The 26,106-nt window shown below is 36.5% G+C and overlaps 2 protein-coding genes and 1 pseudogene across 4 annotated transcripts in view; 2 read left to right on the top strand and 1 right to left on the bottom strand.

The window, feature by feature from the left end:
* The window catches only part of TMEM204 (transmembrane protein 204), a 54,073-nt gene extending 43,549 nt beyond the window's left edge, over positions 1-10,524 (top strand). For both annotated transcript variants that reach the window (XM_027862741.1, XM_027862740.1), the window contains one exon: positions 8,534-10,524. In XM_027862741.1, the coding sequence (XP_027718542.1) occupies positions 8,534-8,778 (245 nt within the window). In that variant the 3' untranslated portion in view covers positions 8,779-10,524. The remainder of the gene's footprint in view (positions 1-8,533) is intronic.
* The window catches only part of IFT140 (intraflagellar transport 140), a 176,913-nt gene that overhangs the window by 70,202 nt on the left and 80,605 nt on the right, over positions 1-26,106 (bottom strand). The window contains exons 17-19 of one of the 2 annotated variants that reach the window (XM_027862737.1): positions 23,597-23,728; positions 21,842-21,877; positions 11,392-11,591 (exon numbers count right to left, since the gene is read on the bottom strand). In XM_027862737.1, coding sequence (XP_027718538.1) covers positions 11,392-11,591; positions 21,842-21,877; positions 23,597-23,728 — 368 coding nt within the window. The remainder of the gene's footprint in view (positions 1-11,391; positions 11,592-21,841; positions 21,878-23,596; positions 23,729-26,106) is intronic. The other variant, XM_027862738.1, reaches the window with a different exon arrangement.
* On the top strand, positions 17,461-18,586 carry LOC114043661 (annotated as a pseudogene).

Genomic DNA, 26,106 nt, shown 5'->3' with positions numbered 1-26,106 from the left:
AAGCTCTGAATTGAGCTTACACTGTCATCTATACGTAGATTTTTTTCTTTTTTTTAATAGATTTTTCATTAGGTTTTTTTTTTTTTGGCAAGGCAATTGGGGTTAAGCGACTTGGCCAGGGTCACAAAGCTAGTAAGTGTCAAGTGTCTGGTCTGAGACCAGATTTGAACTCGGGTCCTCCTGACTCTAGGGCCAGTGCTCTACCCACTGTGCCACCTAGCTGTCTGTCATTAAGTATTTTTTGAGCGAGATGATTCAGGAGAGTAGAAACTTTATATATATATATATATATATATATAAACCTGACATTTGTCAGACCCAACATATGTATTTGGTCCACAATCCTATCACTTTTTTATCTGTATTTTAAAAATTTATTCAGCTATCTATAGATAACCTACAGGTTTTGAGCATGTTCCATGTGTAATTCAAAACAAAAAGATACATACCTTGCTTCCAGACTGGTAAAGATAGCTACAATTATGATTTAACATTCACAATATGTAATACATAAACAGCTACTAAATACATAAACAAACTACTAAAGCTTGTCCTTCACTCAGATTGCCTTCAAAAAACCAAAGTCCTTTCACTGCTGCAAAGAGATTTGGGAAAAGGACTTTAGTGAAGACCTCAATATGGGTACCAAGGATGAAAAATGTGTCTTATCAAAGGACGAGTATAACTAAGTTTGCACAAGTTTATCATCAAAGGATTGACCACCAGTCACTACCTTTTTTGACTAGAGCAATTCATGAAGACTTTGTGCTAAGAATGTAGAGGGATAATGATCTACATAGACAGAACTCTTAATTAGCCATTTTGGCATCTCATAGCATGAAATAGCTACTTGGGTGAGTAGCACCACATGCATCCTCACATAAACAGGTCAGGAAAACCTTATACAGCCCCATAGTGGAAGGAGAAAGAAGACCAAGCTATTAAGAGGCTGCAGATAGGGAGGAGCAGGCTGGGGTGAGGACAGAAAGGAGTTTTTCTAGCGTGCAACCAGTTCGATGGGAGAGGGTACAGGGAATGAAGCAGCCATCTGGGAGCTTCCTATTTTAACTCATTATTTTTGCTAACTAGTTTCTCTGCAGCTGAAGAACTGAAAGTTCTTTCAAAATGCAAATGTAAATATTCTAAAATTGCACATTTTTCAAACTCACTACTTTACACTGTTTATACCCTCTCGATTTTGGTGCCCTGGGGCAAAGTACAGATTGTCTAACCCTAGCTCTGTGCATAAGAAGAGAAAACATCCAAAGAGATATGAAATCACAGATCCTTGTAGCACTGAGGTAGGATATAATTAGTGGCTATCACTGTATCATTTGTATATCGATTTTTAAAAATATTTTTCAATAATTATTTTTTGAGGAAGATTATACAGGAGAGCAGAAACTTGATTTATAAAAACTCAAATTTGTTAGATACTACATATGTGTATATATATATATATATATATTTAATCCACAATCTTATCACTTTTTTTATCTGTTTAGAATATATACAGCTATCCACAGATAACCTGTGGGTTTAAAGTATGTTCTAGAATAAACTGTGTGTTCCTCTAATCAAAGCATCCACATATCATCTATTTTCTTCACACGGTAAGTGAAAGATGATTGTTTTCTGTGAAGTGGAAGCAAATTGTGCCTGTTTCAAATGACATGGCTAAATATAGAAAATGCCACACACTAACAATTAGATTATAATGTTTAAAGTAGCAACAAAATAGTCTGTCTTATTCTCAAAAATCTGAGATTCTGATCTCATGGAGAGGAAGCTTGGTGTAATGGAGAAGTGGCATTGAAACCTGCAAGACCTGGGTTCAAATCCCACCTTTGACATCTAGCTAAGTGACCTTCAATAAATCACTTATCATTCAGTGCTCTAGGCCAGTGAGGTCAAACTCAAACAGACATGGATCAATATGATGCCTACATATTGACATAGGAAGCCACAAGTTAACTTTATCTATGTTGTATTTTATTTTTATTTATTTTGTTAAACATTTCCCAATTACATTTTAATCTGGTTCTGGCTGCCCTCTTGGAGTGTCATGGGCACAGTTTGACACCTCTGCTCTAGGCAACCATCCAAGACTATTAGGTGCAGGCAACGGGCTGACTGACATCAGCAGAGGGAGTTTCCTTACCTGGAAGTTTCCCATACCAGTGAAAACCCAAGTCCAATGCCATCTTTCCTCCTTTCTCAGATACTAAGATGAAATCCTCCATCTGTCCTCTCAAGCCTCAGTCCTGGCCCCCTCCTTCAGGATCCTGCCCTATCAACGGTACCCTCTCCCCATTAGCATCTTCTTCTGTCTTACTTCTTTCCCCTGTGCTTTCAAATACACACAAATCTCCCTCTTCTGAAAACAAAATAACACCCTACTTAACCATGCTGCTCCCTCTCACTCCTTTTTTTCTGTCCTTCCAATGTAGTAGAGTGGAAAGAATGCCATATTTGACCTAAGAGGAGTTGGGTTCAACTTTCGGCGATGACATGCTAGCTCTATAACCGGGGCAAGTCACTGAACATTGAGCTTCAGATTTCTATTTTGTAAAATGGGAATAATAATACTGACACTGCCAGTCCAACAGTGTAATTGTAAAGTATTTTATAAACTTCATAACACTATGCAAATTTCTATGCTTCTTGTCTTCATTTCCTTACCCTTGTTAGCTATCAGCGGTAGAGTCACTACTCTCTTGAAACTGTTTCTCTGTTTCTACAAAAAAGCCCAAGCAAAGTATGAAACTAAAAGTAGGAACTCAGCAAAAATAAGTTTATTGAAGAATCTGAAATCAGTGCATTTCAAATTTTTTTTTTGTATTTCTTTCCTACAAACTTATCTTAATTTTTCCGTGAAAATTTCAACCTAGGATAGGGCTAGATTCAAGTTTTTATAATTCAATGCTAACAACTGTCAAATTAACATTGTTTTTTTTTTTTTACAAAGATTCTTATCTCCATACCCTTTCTTTATTCATCTGATTTCATTCATATAACCTATTAATCATAAATTTCTATAATGGATAGAAAGTATGTTTTATAAGCAGGAGAAAAAACAGATCTGTTTCTATTAAGAAAAATAAAGTGTCATAGGATGATTTTTAATGGAAATTCAAATAAACAAATTCCATGTTTCACCCTCTATTTGGGACTATTGCTTGACTATAGTTAGGTCACCATGTATATCTATTTATTCACTCCCATAGGGTATGGTAGTTAAAAAGTTGACACATTCAGCCAGACTAAAGTTATCGATTAAAATTTTTTGGGGAAATCTATTTAAAGCATCTGCATGCTATGAACCACAATAATGTGGCATTTGTACTTGTACTATTAATAAAAAAGGAAGTAACAATGAACTATTAGTAGAGAGTACTCATCATCAGTACAAAGAAACTCCAAAGTTGTATCTACTTTAATCAATAAGTAAAATCTTACAGAAAGAATAAATTCACTCGCATGAAAAGGAAATGCCCATAAGCTTTTCACATAGAAAAGGCTACACTATTCACTAACTCTTACAAGCTCTCCCTGGCATATGTATGTAAGAATCTGAGACAACACTATCAGGAAGTGACACAGAAATGAGTCATCATTATCTGTTGAAGGCAGCAGCTTTGTGCAGTTCTCTGTCCAGGTGAGAAGTGAGAGAGGTGGCCAGGTGACTGATTCATATTTCCAGGAAGGCCCTATAAGAGTGAAGATGCCAGGATGTGGCTGGGTGTTTTTAAGGAAGTCACACTTTCCCTTAGTGGACTTAATCTATAGTCATTTTCTGATTATTGTCCAAAGTTACCTTATCTGACGAGTACGCTACATTCTGAGGAGTCATTTGTAATTTAATGCTCTAAAAAACCCAAGATCTGACAAAAGAAAAAAAGTATCTTAATACTTCCATGTTCATATTGCAAATTCAAGAAAACTAGCAAATATATTAATATGAACTTAATGGGAAAAATTGTTTCTTTTATTTGATTCACTAAATTTCTGGGTCTCAATTTGTTTTTGGTTGGACTATAGAAAGAAATCATTCAGAGCTGCTTGCAATGACTAACATTAGAATTCCAATAGAACATAAGGAAAAACTTCCGAGCAATTAAGAGTTGTGGAAAAGGAGAATGGATTGCCTCAGGAAGTAGTAGTCCTGGTGGACATAGGTACTGTTTTTTTGTTTTTGTTTTTGTTTCTCCAGCACCTAAGTCAGTGCTTGGCACACAGGAGACAATAAAAGAAGGATAGCCAGGCACATTCTAAGATATAGCCTAAAGTTTAGAGGAGTGGATTTGAAACTCTGATCAATGTAATGACCAGTCATGGCTTCATAGGCCTGATGGTGAGCCACATCTATCACTTGTTTGTCCTTCACTCTCAAAGAGGACCAATTATATCAGGAGGGTGATGTCTTGACTTGCAGGTGAATTGGATTTAAGTGAGGCAGAACTGTACCTACCCCTTGGGAAAGGATAGAGGACCATAGGATGATATAGTTAGGACCAGAATGCACCTCAGACCTCATCTAGTACAACCTCTCCATTTTACAGTTGAGGAAAATGAGGCTCAGAGAGATTAAATGTCTTGCCCAAGGTCACACAAGTAGTGGGATTTGAATTCAGGTCTTCTCACTCCTCAGTCAGTGGTCCACCAGAGGTGTGGGATGAGTCATATATTGTTAGCTGTGGCCAATGTGTTTATTTGTTTCACTTACTGTACTTTCTTGTTACGAGGGAGGCCTCTATGAGGTCCAGAATTGGGGCAGTTACTGAGAAAAAAGGAGTATCAATAAAATATTTTTTAAAAAGAATAGATTTCAAAAGATTCAGAGAAAGGATCCCATGACCTAAAATTCTATTGGAGAAGCTGGCTCATGGAGGACGGGATGCTCTAGAAAACACAATTTTGATTATGAGGAGAAGGGAAGACAGAATAAGCATTTATATGGGATACACTACATGCCAGGCATTGTGCTAGGATGCATTTTTTGCAAATATCTTCTCATTTGAATCTCATAACAACCTCAGAAGATGCTATTGTTATTCTCATTCTACAGCTGAGGAAACTGAGGCAAACAGGGTTAAGTGAGTTGCACAGGTCACACAGCTAGTAAGTATCTAAAGACCAGATTTGAACTCAAGTCTTCATGACTCCAGGTCCAGCATTCTACTCATTGCACCACCAGCTGATGATGAACAAAAAGTATTCTAATGAGGAAGAAAAGAAAAAGGTATATAAGAATACTGATGTGGCTAGAGAACTCAGCAAGTGTCTCAAATTGTTAAAAGACTAATTTGAAGATTGAAGGGCAATAACAAGAGAAATATTGAGGATGGATCCATGAATAGTATGGCCCTCTAAAAATAATATAAAAAATGCTCAAGTGGAGAATGAGCAGAAGTATGTGCTGAATACTAAGGATAACCAAAAGTGCTTAAAAAAAAAGAAAGCCATGCTGGGGCAATAAGAAGACCAAAGAATATATAAGACTACTCTTTGGAGGGGGTGAGATGACAATAATGTACAATGAAGGGAAAGCAGAACTACTCAACCCTTATTTTTCTTCTTAAGGAATGCTCTTCAGTATAGGATGTATAAAAATGTTTAACGGGGAATTAAAAGTGAAGAGAAGTGAAAATATACTAAGAGAAAACACTTAGTTGCTCTTAAGTCAAGTCACTAGGCCTAGACAAACTTACATTCCAAAGTACCAAAGGAACTTAAGGATATGATTGTTAGTTTACCATCTGCTACTGATAGGGGGAATAGTTCATGGGAAACCTATCAGTTTCAATAACAGGAGTCCACAGTTCAATATGGCAGTCACAAATTTAATGTAGTTTTAGAATAAATTAAAATAATTGTAGCATACAAAAAGAGAGGGCAATATTCCAGATGTTCTTGGTCAGAGAACATCTGGAATACTGCCTTCAGTTCTAGCTGCTGAAGTTTAGGAAGGACATTTATAAGCTGGGGAATATGTAGAGAAATATGACCAGGATGGTGGGTACTGAACATCATGCCATATGAGGATTTGTTTCTTTTTCCCACTTAATAATATTTTATTTTTTTTCCAATTACATGTAAAGATATTTTCAATGTTCACTTTTTGTAAGATTTTGAGTTCCGAATTTTTCTTCCTCTTTCCGTTTCCTCCCCTGTCCCCAAGACAGCAAGCAATCTGATATATGTTATACATGTATAATCATGTTAAACATATTTCAAATGAGAATTTGTGAAGGAACTAGCAATTTTTAGCCTAGAGAAAGCTATTTCCCCCATTTGGGGATGAGGTGGGGACATGATACTTGTCTTCTATCTGCAGGTCTTTTATGCAGATGTGGGATTAGGTTTACTTTACTTGGCCTCATGGTAGAATTGGCACCAATAGATGGAAGTTTGACAGATGCATATGTACCTTTAAAAGAAGGAAAAACTTCCTAACAATTAAGAGTGGAAAAGCACTGCATAAATGTCAACTATTATTAGTATCATTATTATTGAAGTGGAAAGTACAAAGTACCTTGGTTCAAATCCAACCTTAACACTTGCTATCGATGCAGTCTGTGGTCTTCCTATGGAGAGGAATATGGCTCTTTTAAAAAGTATGTTTGGTTATCCTTATCATTCAGTATATATTTCTATTCACTGTGGACTTAAGCATCCTTATTATTCCCCTCCTAGGCCAGAGAAAGTTCATTTTTATAGTTGGAAGGCTCTAGAACAGGAACACAGAAACCAGAGTGAGGGGGTGGAAGGGAGAAGAAAAAGAAAGGGGGAAAAGGCTAGAGGAAGGGAAACCACCAACTCCTTAGCATCTTTAGGAAAAGGAAGAAGGGAAAAGGAAGAATGGGAAGGGACAGAAGACAGGGGAGGTACTTGAATGGCATGTTTTTATTTATGTGAGAGAGCGGAAATAGTCACCCAAAACCAGAAAACTGGAATGCCTGTAGCACATTCCTCTCACCCCCAGTCCTCTAAATGGGATGTGTAAAAATGTCTCAATTCAACTCCATTTAAGAAGTTTCATTAACAGTATCAGTTTAATATGATTTACATAGTGTATGTGTGTGTGTGTGTGTGTGTGTGTGTGTGTGTGTATCTAGCCATTCCCTTTCAAAGATATGCCCTCAAACCCATCTTTCCAGAAACCCTTTTAAATCAAGACAGATTTGCAGGTTCAAGATCTATCTAATACAAGGCTGCACAAAACGTCAATAAAATTCAACAAGGAACTATTAAGAACCTACTCTGTGCAAAGTACTGTGTAAGGTGTTGAGTGGAGATACAAATACAAAAATAAATAGTTCTTATGTTAAAATAGCCTGCATCCTATTGGGTGAAATGGCTTTTGTAACGGCAGAGAAAAGTAAGAGATGATATGTTAAGTTTAACAGCTGAAACAGCTACAAGCCTGTTTGGCTGAAATGCAGAAGGGGAGAAATGTGAAAGAAGGCTGGAAAGGTGGGCTGTAAGTACACTGATAAGCAACCAGCTAAATACCAGGTGATCTGAAGAGAGAGACAGAGGAAGAGAGAGAGAGAGAGAGACACAGAGAGACAGAGAGGGGGAGAGAGAGAGAGAGAGAGAGAACCCTCACAACTGAGAGAACTCCCTGCCCAAGCTAGAGTCTGGAGGAAAATGAAGATTACTGAGGGGTAAGGGGCAGCTAGGTGGCAATTCCTGCCTTGGAGTCAGGAAGACCTGAGTTCAAATTTGACCTCAGACACTTGACATTTACTAGCTGTGTGAACCTGGGCAAGTCACTTAACCCTGATTGCCTCGCCAAAAAAAGCAAAAACAAAAAAAGACTACCTAGGAGTAGAGACAAAACATTTACATATCGTGCACCTACTTAGCTGTGTAAAAGTTGCATCCCCTTAGAATAAAGGAAGTTCTCTGAAGGCAAGGAATGCTTCATTTTTGCCTTTATATCCCTGGAGCCTAGCATGGTGCCTTCCTAACACACAAGAAATGCTTAACAACTGAGAGGCAGTGACATTTATTGGAGAGAGTTCTATACTTGAAGTCAGGAAGACTTGGGTTTGAATTGTGCCTCTGATATTTCCTAGCTGTGTAATCATGGGTAAATCACTTAACCTTATCATCAGTTTCCTCACTGGTAAAATGAAGATAATAATACCCATGGTACCTACTTCATAGGGTTGCTGTGAGGATCAAATGAGAAGTAAAGCATTTTGAAAACTTTAGAATACTTTAGAGACTTCCATGAAATTGATTGGAGAATGGCTTATGTAAAAGCAAAGAGGCACAAGAGATGGGATGTTAAGTTTAAGGAACAGTAGAAGCCCATTTGGCTGGAATGTAAAAGGAGTAATGTGAAGTAAAGGTGGAAATATAGATTATGGGGCTAGCCATGCCAACATAATTAATTATAAAAGGATAAAAGTTTGGGCAACAAAATTAGAGAACTTACATTTTTATTTATATGCCAAACCAGGAATTTTAATTTTTCCAAATTTTGTAATAATATTTTATGGAAATTCTTTTTTTTCCCCAGGCTTTGTTTTGGTTATTGGCCTAGTGACTTTTTACCGAATCGGTCCCTACACCAACCTGTCCTGGTCTTGCTACCTGAACATTGGAGCTTGTCTTTTGGCTACCCTAGCAGCTGCCATCCTCATCTGGAATATTCTTCACAGGAGAGATGACTGTATGGCACCTCGTGTTATTGTCATCAGTCGCACCTTAACTGCTCGATTTCGTCGTGGGCTAGAAAATGATTATGTGGAATCACCATGCTGAAAGTCAGCAGAGGGCGTGACTATGAGGTCTATCAGGATATTGTCTATGTATACATGTGATAATTTAATACGGTAGAAATTGATGGACATTTAGAAGGTCATTTTCACTACTTGTGAAGTGGCTTTTGATTATTAATTTTATGGGTTATATCTATATACATATGTATGATACACATAAATAATATGTATATTATATATAAATAGATTATATGGCCCCTACCCCTACTTTTGTACAGTGATAAAATTTTACTATGTCACATAATTTCACAAGAATGCATTTTTCAAGTGTAGCAGCAAGCCAAAATTTGTGATATAAGTAAAGAAATATGCAAAATGAAGCCACTTTATTCTCCATCTTTGTTTTTAGATTAATTTATTCTGACAAAGGTCATACCTCAGTCCTGGTAAGGCCTCAACTTTGGGGATGCTGAACACCCAGAAGGACTTAGAAAATGTCAGAAAAATACATTAAGTGTAGCTACATTTACAATCAAATGGTTAAGGTTTTCTTATAGAACCTTGTCATTGGCTTATATTATGCCCCAATTATTTTTCTAAGTTAAAATAAAAGATGAACATGCTTAAATGTCTTCTTAAAGTTTAATTTTCTACATAAAATTATATGGGTAGAAAGAAATGAGTTTGTATTATTTTGTCATTTCTGTGGGCCCATTATAGAAGGGTCAAAATAATGTTCTAGAAAGCTGGATGGAAACATGTGTGGGTGATATCTACATTTTCTATACAAATGAGTTTTCAAAGCATGGTTTCTGCAAAAAATATGAAAGTTGAGTTCCTCTTTGATATGTTTTGATGTCTGAAGATTATGGCGGAAAATTAACCTATTTTGCTTTAAAACAAAATTGAAATATCAAAAAAATCTCAACTAGCTATATTTTATAACTATTTATATTTGTATGCATACATTTAAAATCATATGAGTTGGCAATCACTTTTTCCAAAATGCTTTAGTCTATTCACCAGCTTATTTTTGAGTGGGTACAAGAAACCTTAATACTACATGTCAACATAATGATCAAGAAAACCAACTTGCTAAATATATGAAGGTTGTGACACCTAGTATTATTTCTGTTATGACTGAATAAGACTTCCAAAATTTGAGCTTCCATTATTCCAAATTGGCACAGGCTCTGAAATGCCCACCATTACTACATGAACCTTCCCTTTTAACTGGAATAAAACGTGTCTTGCAGAAATTTCTTTCAAGGCTACTTAACATAGGATCTTTTTTTTGGTTCTGCTGTTAAAAAAGAAATGAACAAGCAGGATCTCATATTTTAGACTATACTAGAATTTTTTATTTAAAAAGAAATACAATTTATCTACCATTTTAACCCACTGATACCCTAGAAAAATATATATCAATAAAAAATATTTACCAATCATCTGTTATGTTCCTACCACACAAATGAGTACACCAGAGAATATAATTATTTTGACATCTTCCCATCAGTACCTGGATAAACACTGATAGGTCGGGTCATACTTCTGCTGGACTTACAGTCCAGAAAACTTGTTTTTTTCTTTTTTAATTAAGGATTACACACTAAAATTAGTTGCAATGAAAAAATGGAATATTTAAGACATTATACCATTTTTTGTTAATATTATTGTATATGAACTATTGTAATGAGCATTAAAGTTAAAAATTAGCCATGTGGTTAGGAGCAATCTAATATCACTGTGTTTACATTAAATGAATAAAGTATTGAAAGGTGGGACAACACTATGCCATTAAGTCACTTATTGCTTTCCCAGATCATTGAAAAGCTATCTTGTCAGTGTTGCCAATGCAGGAAAAACCAGTTCCCCTATTCCTGCAAAGCAGGTTGGGGACAAAAGGAATTAGGGGAAAAAAGGACTATGATTCATGTAATATTTCAAAAGGTGCTTCATATTCTACAGAACTATCCTTGCAGAGGATATTAAGTCTCATTTCCAAATGACTTTATTTCATTCATATTTGTCTACTTTAGTTGTTATTAATGATGACCTTTCATCTCTCAGACATTAAGATTTCCCAACTGCTCCAGCTAACAGACTCCAAATTCTTCTGGGTACTGACGGAAAGTTGTTCATAGAGAGCCTCTGCTTAAATTTATGAATCTCTTTGGAGTGCAATGCAAGTTTTATCATTTTAGTTAGCTTTTCACTTTTGTTTTGCTATTTATTATTTATCAATATTGGTATTTATTTGTATATTAGACCAGAGATCTAATTATTATTGGTGTAAGACATTTAGCTAGAAAATATTCAAAACCTTTTTAAATAAATCAAAATAATTAAATAAGTAAGCTGTGATGATCTGAACACTGAAAAGTCAAAAGAGCTTTGTTCATCTGTTTCCTACCACCAGATGTGTTTAAATAGAAACCCCTTTTCTGTGCAACAGAATGTACTAGGCATGTCCTGGCATTCTACTAATCTCAATGGAATTTCACAGTGACAAAACCATAAAATACACTGCGAAGAAATGGTAACAAAAGAGTTAATCATTTTCAACACGATTAAAAAGAAAAGGAAAGTATTCAATGGCAGGACCTCAAAAGGTATCTATACTATCTTTCAAAACTTTAGTGAAAAGAAGCCTTACCTTTTGATGAGCTTGATGGATTTGAAAGCTTCATCCATATCTCCAATGGTGACAAAGAGGCTAAAATTTAGCATGGCTTCCCGGCTCGTCTTGTCACATTCTTCTAGCCCAATAAAATCTCGTAGGGGTTTCTTGCCTACCATTTGGGGGATTTGGTGAGTTGCAGAATCTACTTGATCTTCTTTATCTGTTTCACCTGGCTAAATGGTAAAGAGCATCTTTTTAATGACTAATTTACCTACATTGTCAATACCTATTCTCTAATTTCAACTTTTGCAAGTATGCTTCTTATAGCCCATATGAGAAAACTGACCCACTTGCAAATGGACCAAGTAGTCCTGCCCAAATGCAGAAGACATTTAGGGTATTTAAAAACCATTAGGGCTGCTGGCTGTTACTTCTCACATATGATATAGACAAATAAAATCCTATCAAATGGGAACTAGCTCAACTGTTCTATCTCTGCTTAACTCCTTAAAGCTATATTCTCAAAGCTTCAAAGTTTCATAAGTATCTTTCTCTTTGCAATAGATTGTGTTTATTTGTTTCTCCAATAATGACAATGATAATAACAACAGCTAGCCTTTACACACTGCTTTAAGGTATGCAAAGCTTTTTATGTGTTATCTCCTCTGATCCTGACTCTGAGATATTTGCCCTTCTTATTCCTATTTACAGAAAAGTCTCTTCTGGCTTCAAGTCTAGTCCTTTTCTCACTCCCCGCCATATTGATGAATATGAACTTTACCATAAAAAAAAAATGAGTTTATACAGTCAAAGACTGGAGGAGATATAGAGATATTCTTTTGTTTTTCTAGGCTTTTTGCTTCCTCAGCATTGGTGAAAGCCTTAATTATATAAGATAACACTCAGTAAATCTCCTAGGAAAATAAATACCAGCTAGCTTTTTATGTAAAAGCCAGGGAGTGGCTACTTATCTATTCTAAGTTCTATCCAAAGAAATAACTTTGCAATTAACATTAAACATCAACAAAATCAGTTAAATATACTTTAAAACTATTTACATTTGTATTCACACATTCCTTTGGGTCCCCTTGAAGTTTCTTTTTGTCGAAGTTTTCTTTTTTTTTTTTTTTTTTTTATTAATGGGAGGGAGGCTTTAGGTATAGGGTGGCCAATAAAAAAAAAGGAGAGAAAGAAAAAAGAAAAGTGGGTCATTAAAACATTTCTTCTTAAATTGTATAGAAGAGAACAGAAGGATGTCCAGAAGGAATAACAGACAAGAAGGACAGCTTTAAAAGTTGTTATATATGTAAAAAGCAAGCAGTACATAATAGAGATTCACACTTATAATTCTCTTTCTATTCTACTATGAATGTGGAAGTATTTATTTTAGTTGATGTTTGTTAATGCTAGAAGAAAAAAAAATTACAAAGGCAAGTTAAAAAAACAAAAGAAGAAAGAGATGATCAAAGGGGCCAGCTCCTAGAAATGGGAGAGCAGTGGATCAACAGCACAAATACAGGGATTTGCCTTGACAAGGAGGGCCACCTTTTCATTAGAAATTGAAGCAAAGGGGAGAGTGGGGATCATATTGAGGACATCTGAGGTGCAGAGGAGAGAGAATATGTCTGTTTTCTTTATCCAAGTATTCTCTGGGTAGAGGGTAGGGAAAATGTAAAGTTGCGTTGGTCAAGATTTTGAAGGGAAGCATATGAGGCCAACTCAGGAAGGATAAACTGAGAACATGGGAGGTGGAGGTAGAGTAACCAGAAGTTGTGGCACAGACAAGGAATAAGTTTAGAAGGAGAAAGAGACAGGGAGAGATGGAAGAACAAGAGGTTATGGTCAGATAAAGGAATATTTACCCAGTGGTAGTGTAATGTGGAGTTGATCTGAGTCTCTACCCCAATCAATTTAATTTGGATCTTTGCAAGAAGCTATACATGTGCTTCTGGCTAAGACACAAGCACCATAGGCCCTTGTTGGGAGAACACAGCAGCAAACTCCTCTGATTGATCCCCAAGGAGTAGGCTTCCCCTGTGAAGTGATTGGCTGAGGCCCAGGAAAAAGGACCTTTAATGAAAAAATGCCTGTCCTGTGTTTATAAGTGGGAAGTTCCACTAATGAACCAGGGAGACCTTTTTTGACACACTTCCTCTCCCTTGCACTTGGAAATTGAGACGCGTGTAGGGGAGATGTCTCTCCTAGTAGAAAGAGTAACTGACAGTAGAAGCATATGGAAATGGGAGCTGTGCTTTTGAGGAAGCCTGGAATGTCTAGCAGTCTTCTTCTGCCTTTCTGTTTCCTTTCCCAAGCAAAGGTCAGAGACAAAGGATCCTGAGGAGGTTTTCAAACCTGGGATTACTTCTTCGTAGGTAATTCTGAACTTGAGCGTTCCTGAGTTTGAGAGTTGGCCACTAGCCTCCCAGAGGGAGAAGATGAGCCTTTAACAGGATGCTTTTTTTGGAGAAGAGAAACACTGTCTCATCAGACTGTCCACAGCTGATGGACAAAAGAAGTGCCACAGCCGGACAGATCTGGACCTCACTAGCACCCCATGGCACTTAAGACAGTGCAGGTCTGCAAGCAAATGGGGAAGATCTTTTTAGCAATTCCACAAAAGATGAGAAATGAGTGCAACAGGCATTTGATTGTTCTTTGTTTCCTGAGTTTGTGCATGTCTATGAGTCCTTTACATCCTACACTGTTTCTATGGTGAAAGAAATAAAAAGCTGTCCCATACCCAATATCCACACAGTACACAAGTATCTTTGTAGGAGGAGATCCTACATATGAGCCATATCTAAGCTTTGTTTTAGGGATTTCCCTGGAGTGAGGGAGAGAGCTAGGAAGCAAACCTGACCCCCTTGGAGTTTAGATTCTTAGAAGTGAATCCAATTGATGTAAGCCTACAGTTTCTTGCCCAGGTAGGGGAGTGAACTTTAGGTATATTTCTTGATAATACTCTTCAGGTGTATTTCCAACAATGAGATTATTAGGTCCAAAAGTATCATTTCTCTAACTTACATAGTACACTGAAAGATTGTTCTTCAAAAAGATTCTACCAATTTATAATCTGATAAGGTCTATTTTTTTACCTGTTCTTATATGAGTAAGATTCAAAACCATGATTTAGGGGAAGAAAACCAACAGGTAGATTTTGCAATTCTTCTGCCATTATTAACTTAAAAGAGACTTTTTGTGAATAGGGTTACTCATTCAATAAATGTTGAATGCAAAGCATCAACTGTACTAGGTACTCTACATTGAACCTAAGATGGGTAAGAACTGGTCAAGTTCTTACTTCAAGAAGTTAACAGTCTTAGACAAACATGGTCTCCCAAAAGAGATATAAGACAACACCTCCTCCTATTCCTTTGCAGAGGTGGGAGGTCCACAGTTGTGGGACACTGAATGCATTTTCAGATTTTTTCAATATATAGATTAGTTTTGCTGATTTTTTTTCTTTTCTTCCTTTTTTTCTTTAAAACTTTCTTTGTTACATGAGATAGTTCTCTGGGATGGGGAAGTGAAGTCATGCATGAGGTAAGTTAGGTGATGTAAAATAAAAATATATCAATAAACATTTATTTTAAAAGAAGTACATAGTCTAGATAAGGAAGATAAGACGTGTACAAATAACTAAAATACAAGATAATATGTGATAAAAACCATAGAAGAAATACTCCCCTCAAATACTAAGATGATCTACAGGAGGTAGATATAGGATAACATTTAATTGGGGAAATCAGGGTAGTCTTCATAGAAGAGGTGACATGAGCAACCGTGCAGGGGTAGGAAAGTTTCAAGTCTGTTCAGATAATGATGACTAGCACATTCTTTTAAGAGCATATGGCAGTAGTGGGAGGCAATACTGGAATGGTGGATTGAAGCCCAATCACAGAACTTGAATGGCAACATAAGACATTTGAACTTTATTCATTAGTTCATGGGGGAGGAACTATTGAAGCCATAATCAGACTGATGCTTTAGAAATATAAATCTGGTAGTATGTTATAGCTCTCCATTACCACCAAGGGACTGATGCTGTTGAACTGGATCCAACCAGGACTAGAGCTTCCATCAACTCTGTCAGAAGGTGTATGTGCTTCATCATAAGTCCTTTGGAAGCATGGTGGGTTACTGCATTGACCAGAATTCTTAAGTCTTTCAAAGTTGTGTGTGTGTGTGTGTGTGTGTGAGAGAGAGAGAGACAGAGCGAGACTTCATGTTGAATTAGATTAGAATTAGATTCATAAACCATTTAACTTGCTTTAATTCAAACCAACACTGATTTTACTTATTGACTCTACATCCTCTATTTTAGTGATCTTATCAGCTCCCATGAGTTCAATTATCAACTCTAAGCACATGACTCTTAATCTATATATATAGTTATAATTATTCCTGTATTATCAACTGCTTCTAATACATCTCTACATCTGTGTCTTGTAGGCATCTTAATTCAACATATTCAAGATAGAATTCATTATAGTTTCCCCAAAATTAAGCTTCTTCTAATCTTCTCTATTTCATTTGGAAGCACCACCATCCTTTCTATCAAAGGGTTTACAACCTCAAAGCCATCTTTGGCTCTTCTCTCTTCTTCATCCATATATCCAAAACCAGTGGCCAAATCTTGTCAATTCTTCCTCTACAATATCTTATCAATTTCTCTATGAAGATGACAACCAGATCTACACATTCAACTCTCGTCTTTCTCCTAAGCTCAAGTCCCATATCACCAGCTATTTGTTGGGCATTCTAAATGGCCCTTCAATGAGTATCTCAAACTCAACATGACCAAAATGGAATTCATTATCTTCTCCCCAAACCCATTCCTCCTCTAACCTTCTCTATTTTTGTTACATGCACTACTATCATCTTTCCAATTACCCAGATTAATAAATTTGATATCATCCCTCATTCTTCTCTCTCAATTATCTCCCATTATCCAATGTTTCTAAGACCTGTTAATTCTATTACTACCACATATCTTGCATCTGTTTCCTTCTCTCCACTCACACGGACATCACTCCCACATCACTTTTCACATGAGCTACTGTAATAGCCTTGAAACTGGACTATCAGCTTTCAGTCTCTCTCCTTTCTATTCCATAATCCACAGAGCTACCCAAGTAGTTTTCCTAACTTTGGTCAATACAGTGATCACAGCCAAAACAACATGGAAAAGAAAAAGAAAGAAAAGCAGGCCACTGAAATAATTTTTTAGTGCTTTACAATAGAAAAGGAAGACAGAAAGAATCACAGACAAGCAATATTACTTTGAAAATTATATGTTGGATTTTTTATAAATTCTAAAAGGAAAGCAAGTTGCATATAATAAGAGATTCATAGCTTCATGCATAATCTTTTCTTCCTGTTCTATTCTGTATATGGAAACGTTAATTTCATTTGGTGTTAAGATCAGAATAAAAAAAAAGTTATTTTAAAAATTCCTAAAGCACAAGTCTGATCATGTCACTCCATGTCTCAAGAACTCCCTGTTGCTTTTAAGATAAAATACTCCTCAAATGCACATTTAAAGCTTTTCACAATGTGTCTCTAGGCAGCCTATAGGGGAATATTTTACATTATTCTTTTCCATGCTTCCTATGCTCCAGCCAAATTGCCTCATTTGCTTTTCCCCAAACTCAGCATACCACCTCTGTGCCTTTGCACTTGCTAAGCTTTGAATATGCTCCTTCCCATTAGACTGTGAGCTCCTTGAGGGCAGGAACTGTCTTTTGCCTCTTTGCGTATCCCTAGCACTTGGCACAATGCCTGGCACATGGTAGGCACTTAGTAATGGTTTATTTATTGATTGTTTGATCATCACCTCTGACTCTTACAATTCTTATCTTCTTTTGAGGTGTAGCTCATGTGTCACTGCCTATGAGAAGCCTTTTCTAATCTTCCAAGTTGTAGGGTTCTCTCTCTCTCTCATCAAATAACCATGTATATACTTACCTGTTTACATAGGATCACCTTCCAGTACAATGTAAGATTCTGGAAGGCAGAGATTGCTTCTTTTTTGTCTTTGTATCCCTAACTTTCACATAGTAGCACTTAATAAATGCTTCTTGTTTTGCATTGGAAAGGAGAAAGGACTATATCAGTGGATATCATTTCAGAAGTTAATGCAATAGTGCAAGTAGGAGGCAATAGAATCATGTATAAGAGTAGTGACAGTGAAAGTTTTTTTTAAGGAAAATATGAGAAAAGCATTGAGGAAAAAAAAAAAAGAACTATTTCAACCTGGTAAATAATTCAATGGGAGGGAAGCTATGAAGAGGGAGAAGTCTGTGGCTGTGACTCCCTCTCCAAGCCACTTACCTCCAGCTATCAGCTGGATGACGTGAACAAGAACAGCAACATGGAGGAATTCGCCAAGGGCTCCAAAATTGATGTGAGCAAGAACTAGCAGGATGACAGTAAAATGTTTATTGGAGGGCTAAGCTGGGATATGAGCAAGAAAGATCTCACTGAATACCTGTCTCTTTTTGGTGAGGTTGTAGACTGCACAATTAAAACAGATTGTTTCATGGGAAGATTGAGGGGATTCGGATTTGTGCTTTTCAAAGATGTTGCCAGTGTCGATAAGTCGTGGAACTTAAAGAACACAAGGTGGATGGCAAGTTGATAGACCCCAAAAGAGTCAAAGCTTTAAAGGGAAAGGAGCCCTCCAAAAAAGTATTTGGTGGTGGACTGAGCCCAGATACATCTGAGGAACAAATCAAAGATGATTTTGGAGCATTTGGTGAGATTGAGAATACTGAACTTCCTATAGACACAAAAACAAATGAAAGAAGAGGATTTTGTTTTATCTCATATACAGATGGAGAACCAGTAACGAAATTATTAGAAAACAGATATCATCAGATTGGTTCTGGGAAGTGTGAAATCAAAGTCACTCAGTCCAAAGAGGTGTACAGGCAACAACAGCAACAACAGAAAGAGGGAGGGGCTCTGCAAAGCATCCCAAGGGGGTGGTAATCACCAAAATAGTCATCAGCCATATTAAAGGAGGATATGGAGAAAACAGGTGCAGACACTACAGCACCCTATCTTGCAGGATGAGGACACTGAAAGGAGAGTGGTCTTCTTTTGGTTTGAAATGACTATTTTGTAAAAGACGTTTAGTGTACATGACACAACTGTGTCCAATTGTGTATAGCGGCAATTTAGTTTTTCTTATTTTTGCTTTGTCTTTTGCCATCTGTTATGACCAATGTGGATTTGTTTATACAAAATTTGTATAATTTGTTTATACAAATTTTATTTGTATAATTTCATGTTAAATAATTCTTAAAAATAAATTACTTGTGATTGTTTTTCTGTGTCAGGTACTAAATAGCTATGTAAAAATGTAATTTTAAATAAGCAAGAATAGAGGCACAGTTTATTTTCTAGGAGTCATAGACAGTGGGGAGAAACAGAGTTCCTTTATAAATAGTGAGAAGCAAACTTTGCTTTAGTTTCCTAATTCCCTTGACAAAGATCTATGTTAAGGATTCATGCCCATGTTTAAAATAACCATAGATGCTACCATGCAACTGAACAGTTTTTATGCCCCGCATGCATTTTTGGGATCATTGTGATGAGAAGTATTAATTCAGCATGTTGTGAATATCTGAAACTGTTTCCATTAGGCCATAGATCCCTTGACTTTTATTTTCAAGAGGAATATGTTTTTATTCAACACTATAAAATGAGGTATAGTTAGTAATTACTTTTATGAGATGACAAGATGCTTTGAGCCTATTTGTAAAAAACAAACCAAAAAAAACACCCACAACATGTATTATGATTACTTGACACTTGCATTTAATGTGAGGGTAATTCAAATTGCATATTTTTATATCCACTGAAACTGGGTCAAAGATGAATAGATTAATATGGGCAAGATTTTCATTATAGAGTTGTAAGTAAATGAATTGTACTCTGAAATAGTGCATTATGTCACTGCCGCTGCCAGACCATAAATAGCTATTTCCTGTTGGAACACATCCTTGGAAAGCTTTAGTAGAGTTACGGCTTTTGTCTTGGAAGTTTTTAGGAAAAGTCATTATGGTAAATCCCACAAATGCTTGTATTGTTTTATATTCTAAATAAAGGTTATTTTCCCATTTTTAAATGAAAAAAAAAAAGATGTGTAAAAGGATCGACTTTATAAGACTCCAACACACATGATTTAATAACTTGCTCTAGGATTCTCTCAGAAAAACCCATAAAGACTTGTATGGGCTGAGGCAAAGTGAAATGTATTGTGTACAAAGTAACAGCAACATTGCAAGATGATCAACTATGAATGACTTAGCTATTCTCAGAAACACAAAGCTCGAAGGCAGCTCTGAGGGACTTGTGATGAAAAATGCTATCCATCCCCAGAGAAAGAACTGATGGTGTCTGAATACAGATTGAAGCATACTTCTCTTTAACTTTATTTTTCTTGAGTTTTTTTGTCTATGTTTTCCTTCACAACATGATTATTATGGAAACGTTTTGCATGATTACACATGTAATGATATTGAATTGCTTGCTTTCTCAATGTGGGAGTAGGGGGTAGGGAGGGAGGAAGGGAGAGAATTTGGAACGCAAAGTTTCAAAAATGAATGTTAAAAACTGTTTTTACAAGTAACTGGGGAAAAAATAAAATTAGAGAAAATTAAAGAAAAAAATAACTTGCTCTAAGCAATGTCTGTAGCTCTGAGTGGAAATTAAGAACGCTGATGGTAGAAATTACTAATGGTTGGGGGTTGAAATGGCTGGCACCATACAAGATTAGGGTGAATAAAGGATTTTAGAGAGACAGGGAGAGTATTGTTTGAAATTGGTAACCAAAGGGCCTGGAAAGGGTAAAAAAGCAACTCAATCCAGACGAGAGGTGATAGATTAAGAGAATGGGGAGAAGGGAGTGGTGGAGATCATGATGAAAGAGAAGAATCATTTCAGTAGGAATAAAGGAACAGGAGCAGACAATGATAATAGAAACCCTAGTCCGAGAAGAGATGCTCAGAGTTCACGATCTCAAGAGCTGGAACAGTTCTGCATGACGACAAGGCAAAGTGGATAAGATGTTGCTCACAGCGTGGTAAATGGAGATAAATAGGGAAGAAGAAACTAGAAGGTTAAGAGATAGATTGGAATCATGTCAGTGAAAGTCACAATAAAGTGACAAAGGGACTTTAATTATCACTAAAGCTCACAGGCATCCCTCTACAGGCAAACAACATTTATTTTCAAGGATAATTTGCTACATACAATAATATTAACAGTAATGTGGCTTTGATTGATATCAATAGCTGGCATTTACATAGTGTTTTAAGGTTTGAAAAGCACTTTAAGCACATTATCTTCTGTAATCCTTCCCCAATCCAGTGAGGCAGAAAAAAACAGGAATTTTTTTTTTCCATTTTAGAGATAAGGAAACTGAAGCTAAGAAAGATTAAATGACTTCCTCCAGTCAGACCACTAGTCAAGTGTCAGAGGTGAAATTGTAACCCAGCAGCACTCTAAATGCAGCACTCTATCCACTACACCATCCATCTTCTGATACTAAGTTACCACCAGAAAACAATTCAACCCATTAAGGACTTTTCTCAAGTCCCTCACATAGTCTGCCCACATCTAAGTGTGTTCCACCATATTGCACATTTCTCTCATACCATCTTCTCACCTCCTGCCACACATATACCCTTTAGACTCTTGACCCTGTATCCTCTGGAGTTCCTCCTCTTAGCAATTCTAGTTCCAGAACCATAATGAAATCAGGGTATGTTAATCTATTCTTCTCATCTACTTTCCTTTCTATTCCCCTGTTAATACACCATCCCTTGTAACTTTCCAAACCATAGTATCCAACCTGGGCCTCCACTCCCATATTTGTATAGCCCTCCCTCTATTAGAATGTAAACTCTCTGAGGACAGAGACTGCCTTTGATCTTGTATTTGTATCCCCAGAACTTAGTACAGTGCCTGGTACGTAATAAGCACTTAATGCTTTTTCATTCATTCATTCATATTCCCCTAGTTCCTTAACTGCAACCTAAAGGTGTAGGCAGTAAGGCTGAACCAAAACAGAAATATTGAGCTGATAAAATAGGGCACAGCCTAATAATTGAGAAAAAAAGCATATAATTCTTATTGGTTACTCCTCAAAATTGTTTTGTGAAGAAGATTAATAATTATTTTCTCTTTTATAAACAGGGAAGCAAGGAACGAAATTAAGTGAAGTTAATTTGTTCAAAGTCATATATCAAATGTAAAGCTAGAAATAACAGGACATTCAATTAAATTTTGATTGAGTTATGACACATCAAATGAAAAATTTTCATATTTCTTTGAATACATGGCTAAAACTAGACATGGCTGCTAAACACAAGAATATGTCAAACAGGGGCCTATTGCACTTTAAAACAAAAAACTTGCAAAAAACAGAAAAACGAAAGGTATAAAACAAACAAACAAGACCATGAATACTTACAAATGCCTTATAAATACATCCTCTGTGGAACAACAACTATGAGCAATGGAAAATAAAAAAGGAAAAGTGAGAAAAGAAGGAAAATAACAGGCAACATATAAATATGAAAAAAATATATACTGTTTAGCAACGACGAAAAGTCCTCGATGAAATGCACTAAGAGTAATCAATTTTTTAAAGTTTTCTAATTCAAATAGGAGAGAAAAGGAATGCAGAAAAATTAAATGAAATTCTAATGGATGCCATCTAATGACACCATTTCTACCTATACTGTGAGCAAAAAGCTTAAGAGACAAAGACTAGCACACTTCTTTACTCAGTTAATTTCAACATTTTTTTCACTTACTCAAAATATCTATAAGCACAATCTAATATGATATTTTTTTATATAAGCACTATTCTAAAATGTAAACATACTTTGGTCATTTTAGGTATTTTTTTCATCTACTGACATGAGAAAATTTGGATATGCTGAATCTATATATAGATTTTTTGTTTTCAAAAGACATGTCCTAATCTATAATGAAACATTATGATATGACTCAGCTTAGGCAAGCCAAGGTGCTCTCAAAAATTAAGAAGTCAAACTGTATCTTTCTGATGATAACCAGGATCATTCGAGGCTAACCACTTAGTGGTTTCTGGAAAGAAGTCCAATGGACAGCTGAAGAATCATTTTGGACATTTGGTTCCAGTTATGACAGAGATTTTTCCTGAGCTGATTATAAAGCACTTTATCCTAACAGGCAGGCAGAGGCCTATACAGATTTTAAAAAACTCTTTTTTTTCTATTTGGAGAATAAAGAAAAAATGATCAGAAGAGAAAGCAATCTGGCCTCCCACAAGTTTGTTTCAGAAGGAGGTGGAGTAGCATTAGAATTTAGGGTTAGAGTAGGAGTCAGAGAGAGAGGATTAGAGTTCTTGGGGTGGGGTGGGGAGGGAGGGGGAGAGAAACAGTTCAAAGAAGTTGTATACACTACATTCCTCAGGGACTTCATGACAATTATATGCCTATGGCATACACCTCCTAGACATGCCTGTTTGGTTTCATAAATCTCTCATGGCCATCTATGAATGTGCATCCACATTCTTTGTGGACATTTTAAATCCTTTAAATTAGCCCAAAACATAGGAATCATAGACTCACAGAAAGCTAGAGGTGTAGGGGACCTTAGGGGACACCTTGTTCAACACCCTTCATTTTAAAAGGAAACTGAGGATCCAGAGAGGGAAAACCCATCGTCAAGATCACAGAGCTTAATACCAGCAAAACTGGGGTGGAGAACAAATGGCAGCTGGAGAACACATCAAGGTTTCCACATTGCTTTCCAAATATTATTTAACTAAAGCATCACAACAGGCCAAGAGGTGGGTGTCGTAGGATTGATTATTCCTGTTTTACAGATTGTAAAGCTAAAGCGTAAAAAGATTAAATGAGCTGCCCTTGGTTATCCAGTGGGATCTAAGATGGAGCCTCTCTGAATGGTGAGCCTTCTCTCCATTCCAGCACTCGACCTGCCCCAGGCCTGGAACCAAAGCTTTACTCCTCCCACTTCAGTATTCTTTCATTATAAAACTTTTATAAAATGAAACTCTCATTATTTACCGTACATTTTGGGTGCTAAACTATTCTTCAAAATAATAATTAAACACTGTGGAGACAACTCATATTTCAGAACAATGAAAAAATTAGTATTGATTGGGGTTTAACCAGGGAAATAAAGGATCAGATAATCTTTTCTTTAGAAGACTCACTTTTTTTGTGAAGTAATAATGTGGCACCTCAATACCCAGAAGAGCTTGGTAGGCAGAAGGCCGTGGAAAGCTGTCTTGAAGCAAGAGGCCATGTTCTTCAGTGCTGAAGAATGATATAATCAAAACATCTGCCTGGAAGGGGGAGAAAAAGTATTGTTTTGGTTTTAATGTGGCAACATTCTTTTTAAATTTTGTTTTTATTTTCTATTTTCACTTGCCAGAAAACACACACACACACACACACACACACATGCAGCTTCCTCATTAAAGCAAAGGACCTAAACAAACTTGGGTCTTTTTCCTGTCAAGATCCTCTATTTTGTTTTCAAATGGATATCTATTCTTAAGTCTTTTTTCCTTCCATACTTCCATGCCCCCATGATCTCACTGATTTCAGACTGGTGTCAATATTCCCTCCACTGGTTTGTGAATTATAGTCCATTTTTACCTTTTCATTTTCAATGACTCTTTTCTGTTCCTTTTCATAGATTCTATATACATAGACATACCCAAGATACTAGAGGCCTTCTACTGTTTTAAAAAAAGACATATACATATATATGCATATACACATATATGTGTGTGTATATATATTATATATGTATTTAGACACATGTGGGTATAGTTCCAGTGCAATACTTGTATTGTCTATCCATCTGTCCGCTCTTATTCTCTCTACAAGACTAGCCCACTTCCTCTTCTAGTCATACACACCCTTCACTGTGACATTTATCACATACCAGGCATCACTGTTAATTTGCTAGAACCTACTTATTGCCCTTTGAGTCACCTGAAGTTGTAATTCTTCTGAGATCATGATTTGTAGCCATATAGTATCATTACAGAATACTGACGTTTAAAAAAAGACAGGTTTTGTCACATTGAGACACTTGAAACCATTGAAAAGGTTGCATAATTTTCCAAATTAAATATACCTTGATATTCTTATCCTATTCAATTCTGGGAAAAGAATCTCGTCAAAGTTCCTGCTTGTCAAGACATATGTACTGATGGTCACCTATCTAATGGCATGCCATAATTTGGGAAATATGTACTCTTCATCTAATTTGTTTTTCCTGTGTAGCTGGCTTGGCCAAATTGTTTTTTAAGTGGCTATGGATCTCGCTGAGGAGGTACTGCATTGTTAAAGGTTTTGATGTAATCAACACAACATCAGTTGCCAAGGAGTATTGGCAAGGCTTGTTGTTTCCTAACATCTCTTGAACACGCCCCCATCTCTCCTCTGATACTGCCACCACCCTAGTGCAGACCGTCATTTCTTCATGCCTGGATCCTTACACTAGCCTACTGGTGGGTCTGCCTGCCACAAGTCTCTCCCGACTCTAGTCCACTCTCCACTCAGCTGTTAAAAGTGATCTTCCTAAAGTACAAGTCTGACCATGTCATCTCCCTACTTAACAAACTCCAGTGGATCCCTATCACACCTCTAGGATCAAATACAAAATCTTGTTTGGCGTTCAAAGCCCTTTATAACCCAGGGCCCCACCCCCTATCTTTCCAGTCTCCTCATACCACTCCACAATACTTTTGATGCAGTGCCACTGGCTTCCTGACTGTTCTTCTCATAAGACATTCCATGTCCTGACTCCAGGCACTTTCACTGGTGGTTCCCCATCCCTGGAGTGCTCTCCTTCCTCATCTCTGACTCCTGGCTTCCTTCAAGTCCCAGCTGAAATCCCACCCTCTAAGGAAAACCTTTCCTAATACCTGTTAATTCTAGTGCCTTCCTTCTGTTGATTACTTCATAGATGTATATATACAAATATAAGTGTGTATATGTGTACATGTATGTATATATATATACACATACATTTGTGTGTATGTATAAATGTATGTATGTATATGTTTGTGTGTTTGCATTTTGTCTCTCTCATTAGACTGTGAGCTCCTTGAGGGCAAGGACTGTCTTTTGCCTTTCTGTGTATTCCCAGCACTTAGCACAGTGCCTGACACATGGTAGACACTTAGTAAATATTTAGTGACTGACTCTATAGGTCTCAGGAAATTATGTACCTGACGATGTAGACTGCTGGAAGAAAATTAGTTGCTATTGCCTTCTCTTTTTCATCAAGGATATCCTTGATATGTGTATAGTTCATTCTTATCAAAATATTATAGAGGGCAGAAAGCAGACATATGGATCACTTGCCGATGTCTTCAGTCTCTTTAAAAAATAATAAAAGTACTACCTTTGGTCTTTTGCATTTTTTGGAAATCTTCCACTACTGCAGACGTCTTGAAAGTCAGTCTTTAAGCACATTTAAAATTACATATTTCCAAGATGTTTTACATGATTGCACAAGTATAACTTATATTACCATCTTAGGGAAGGGGAAGGAGCAGAGGAGAGAATTTGGAACTCAAAATTTTTAAAAATTAATGTTAAAAATTATCTTTATATGTAATTAGAAAAATATTGTTTAAAAAAATGAATTATATGCTTCCAGCACGGATTTCTTCTCTGTGTGCATTACGTCAGGTTCACCTAC

This window comes from Vombatus ursinus, unplaced genomic scaffold (assembly GCF_900497805.2).
Source record: "Vombatus ursinus unplaced genomic scaffold, bare-nosed wombat genome assembly UNPS02014770.1, whole genome shotgun sequence".
In the NCBI taxonomy this organism is placed as follows: domain Eukaryota; kingdom Metazoa; phylum Chordata; class Mammalia; order Diprotodontia; family Vombatidae; genus Vombatus; species Vombatus ursinus.
This window is presented reverse-complemented; position numbering and strand designations above follow the sequence as displayed.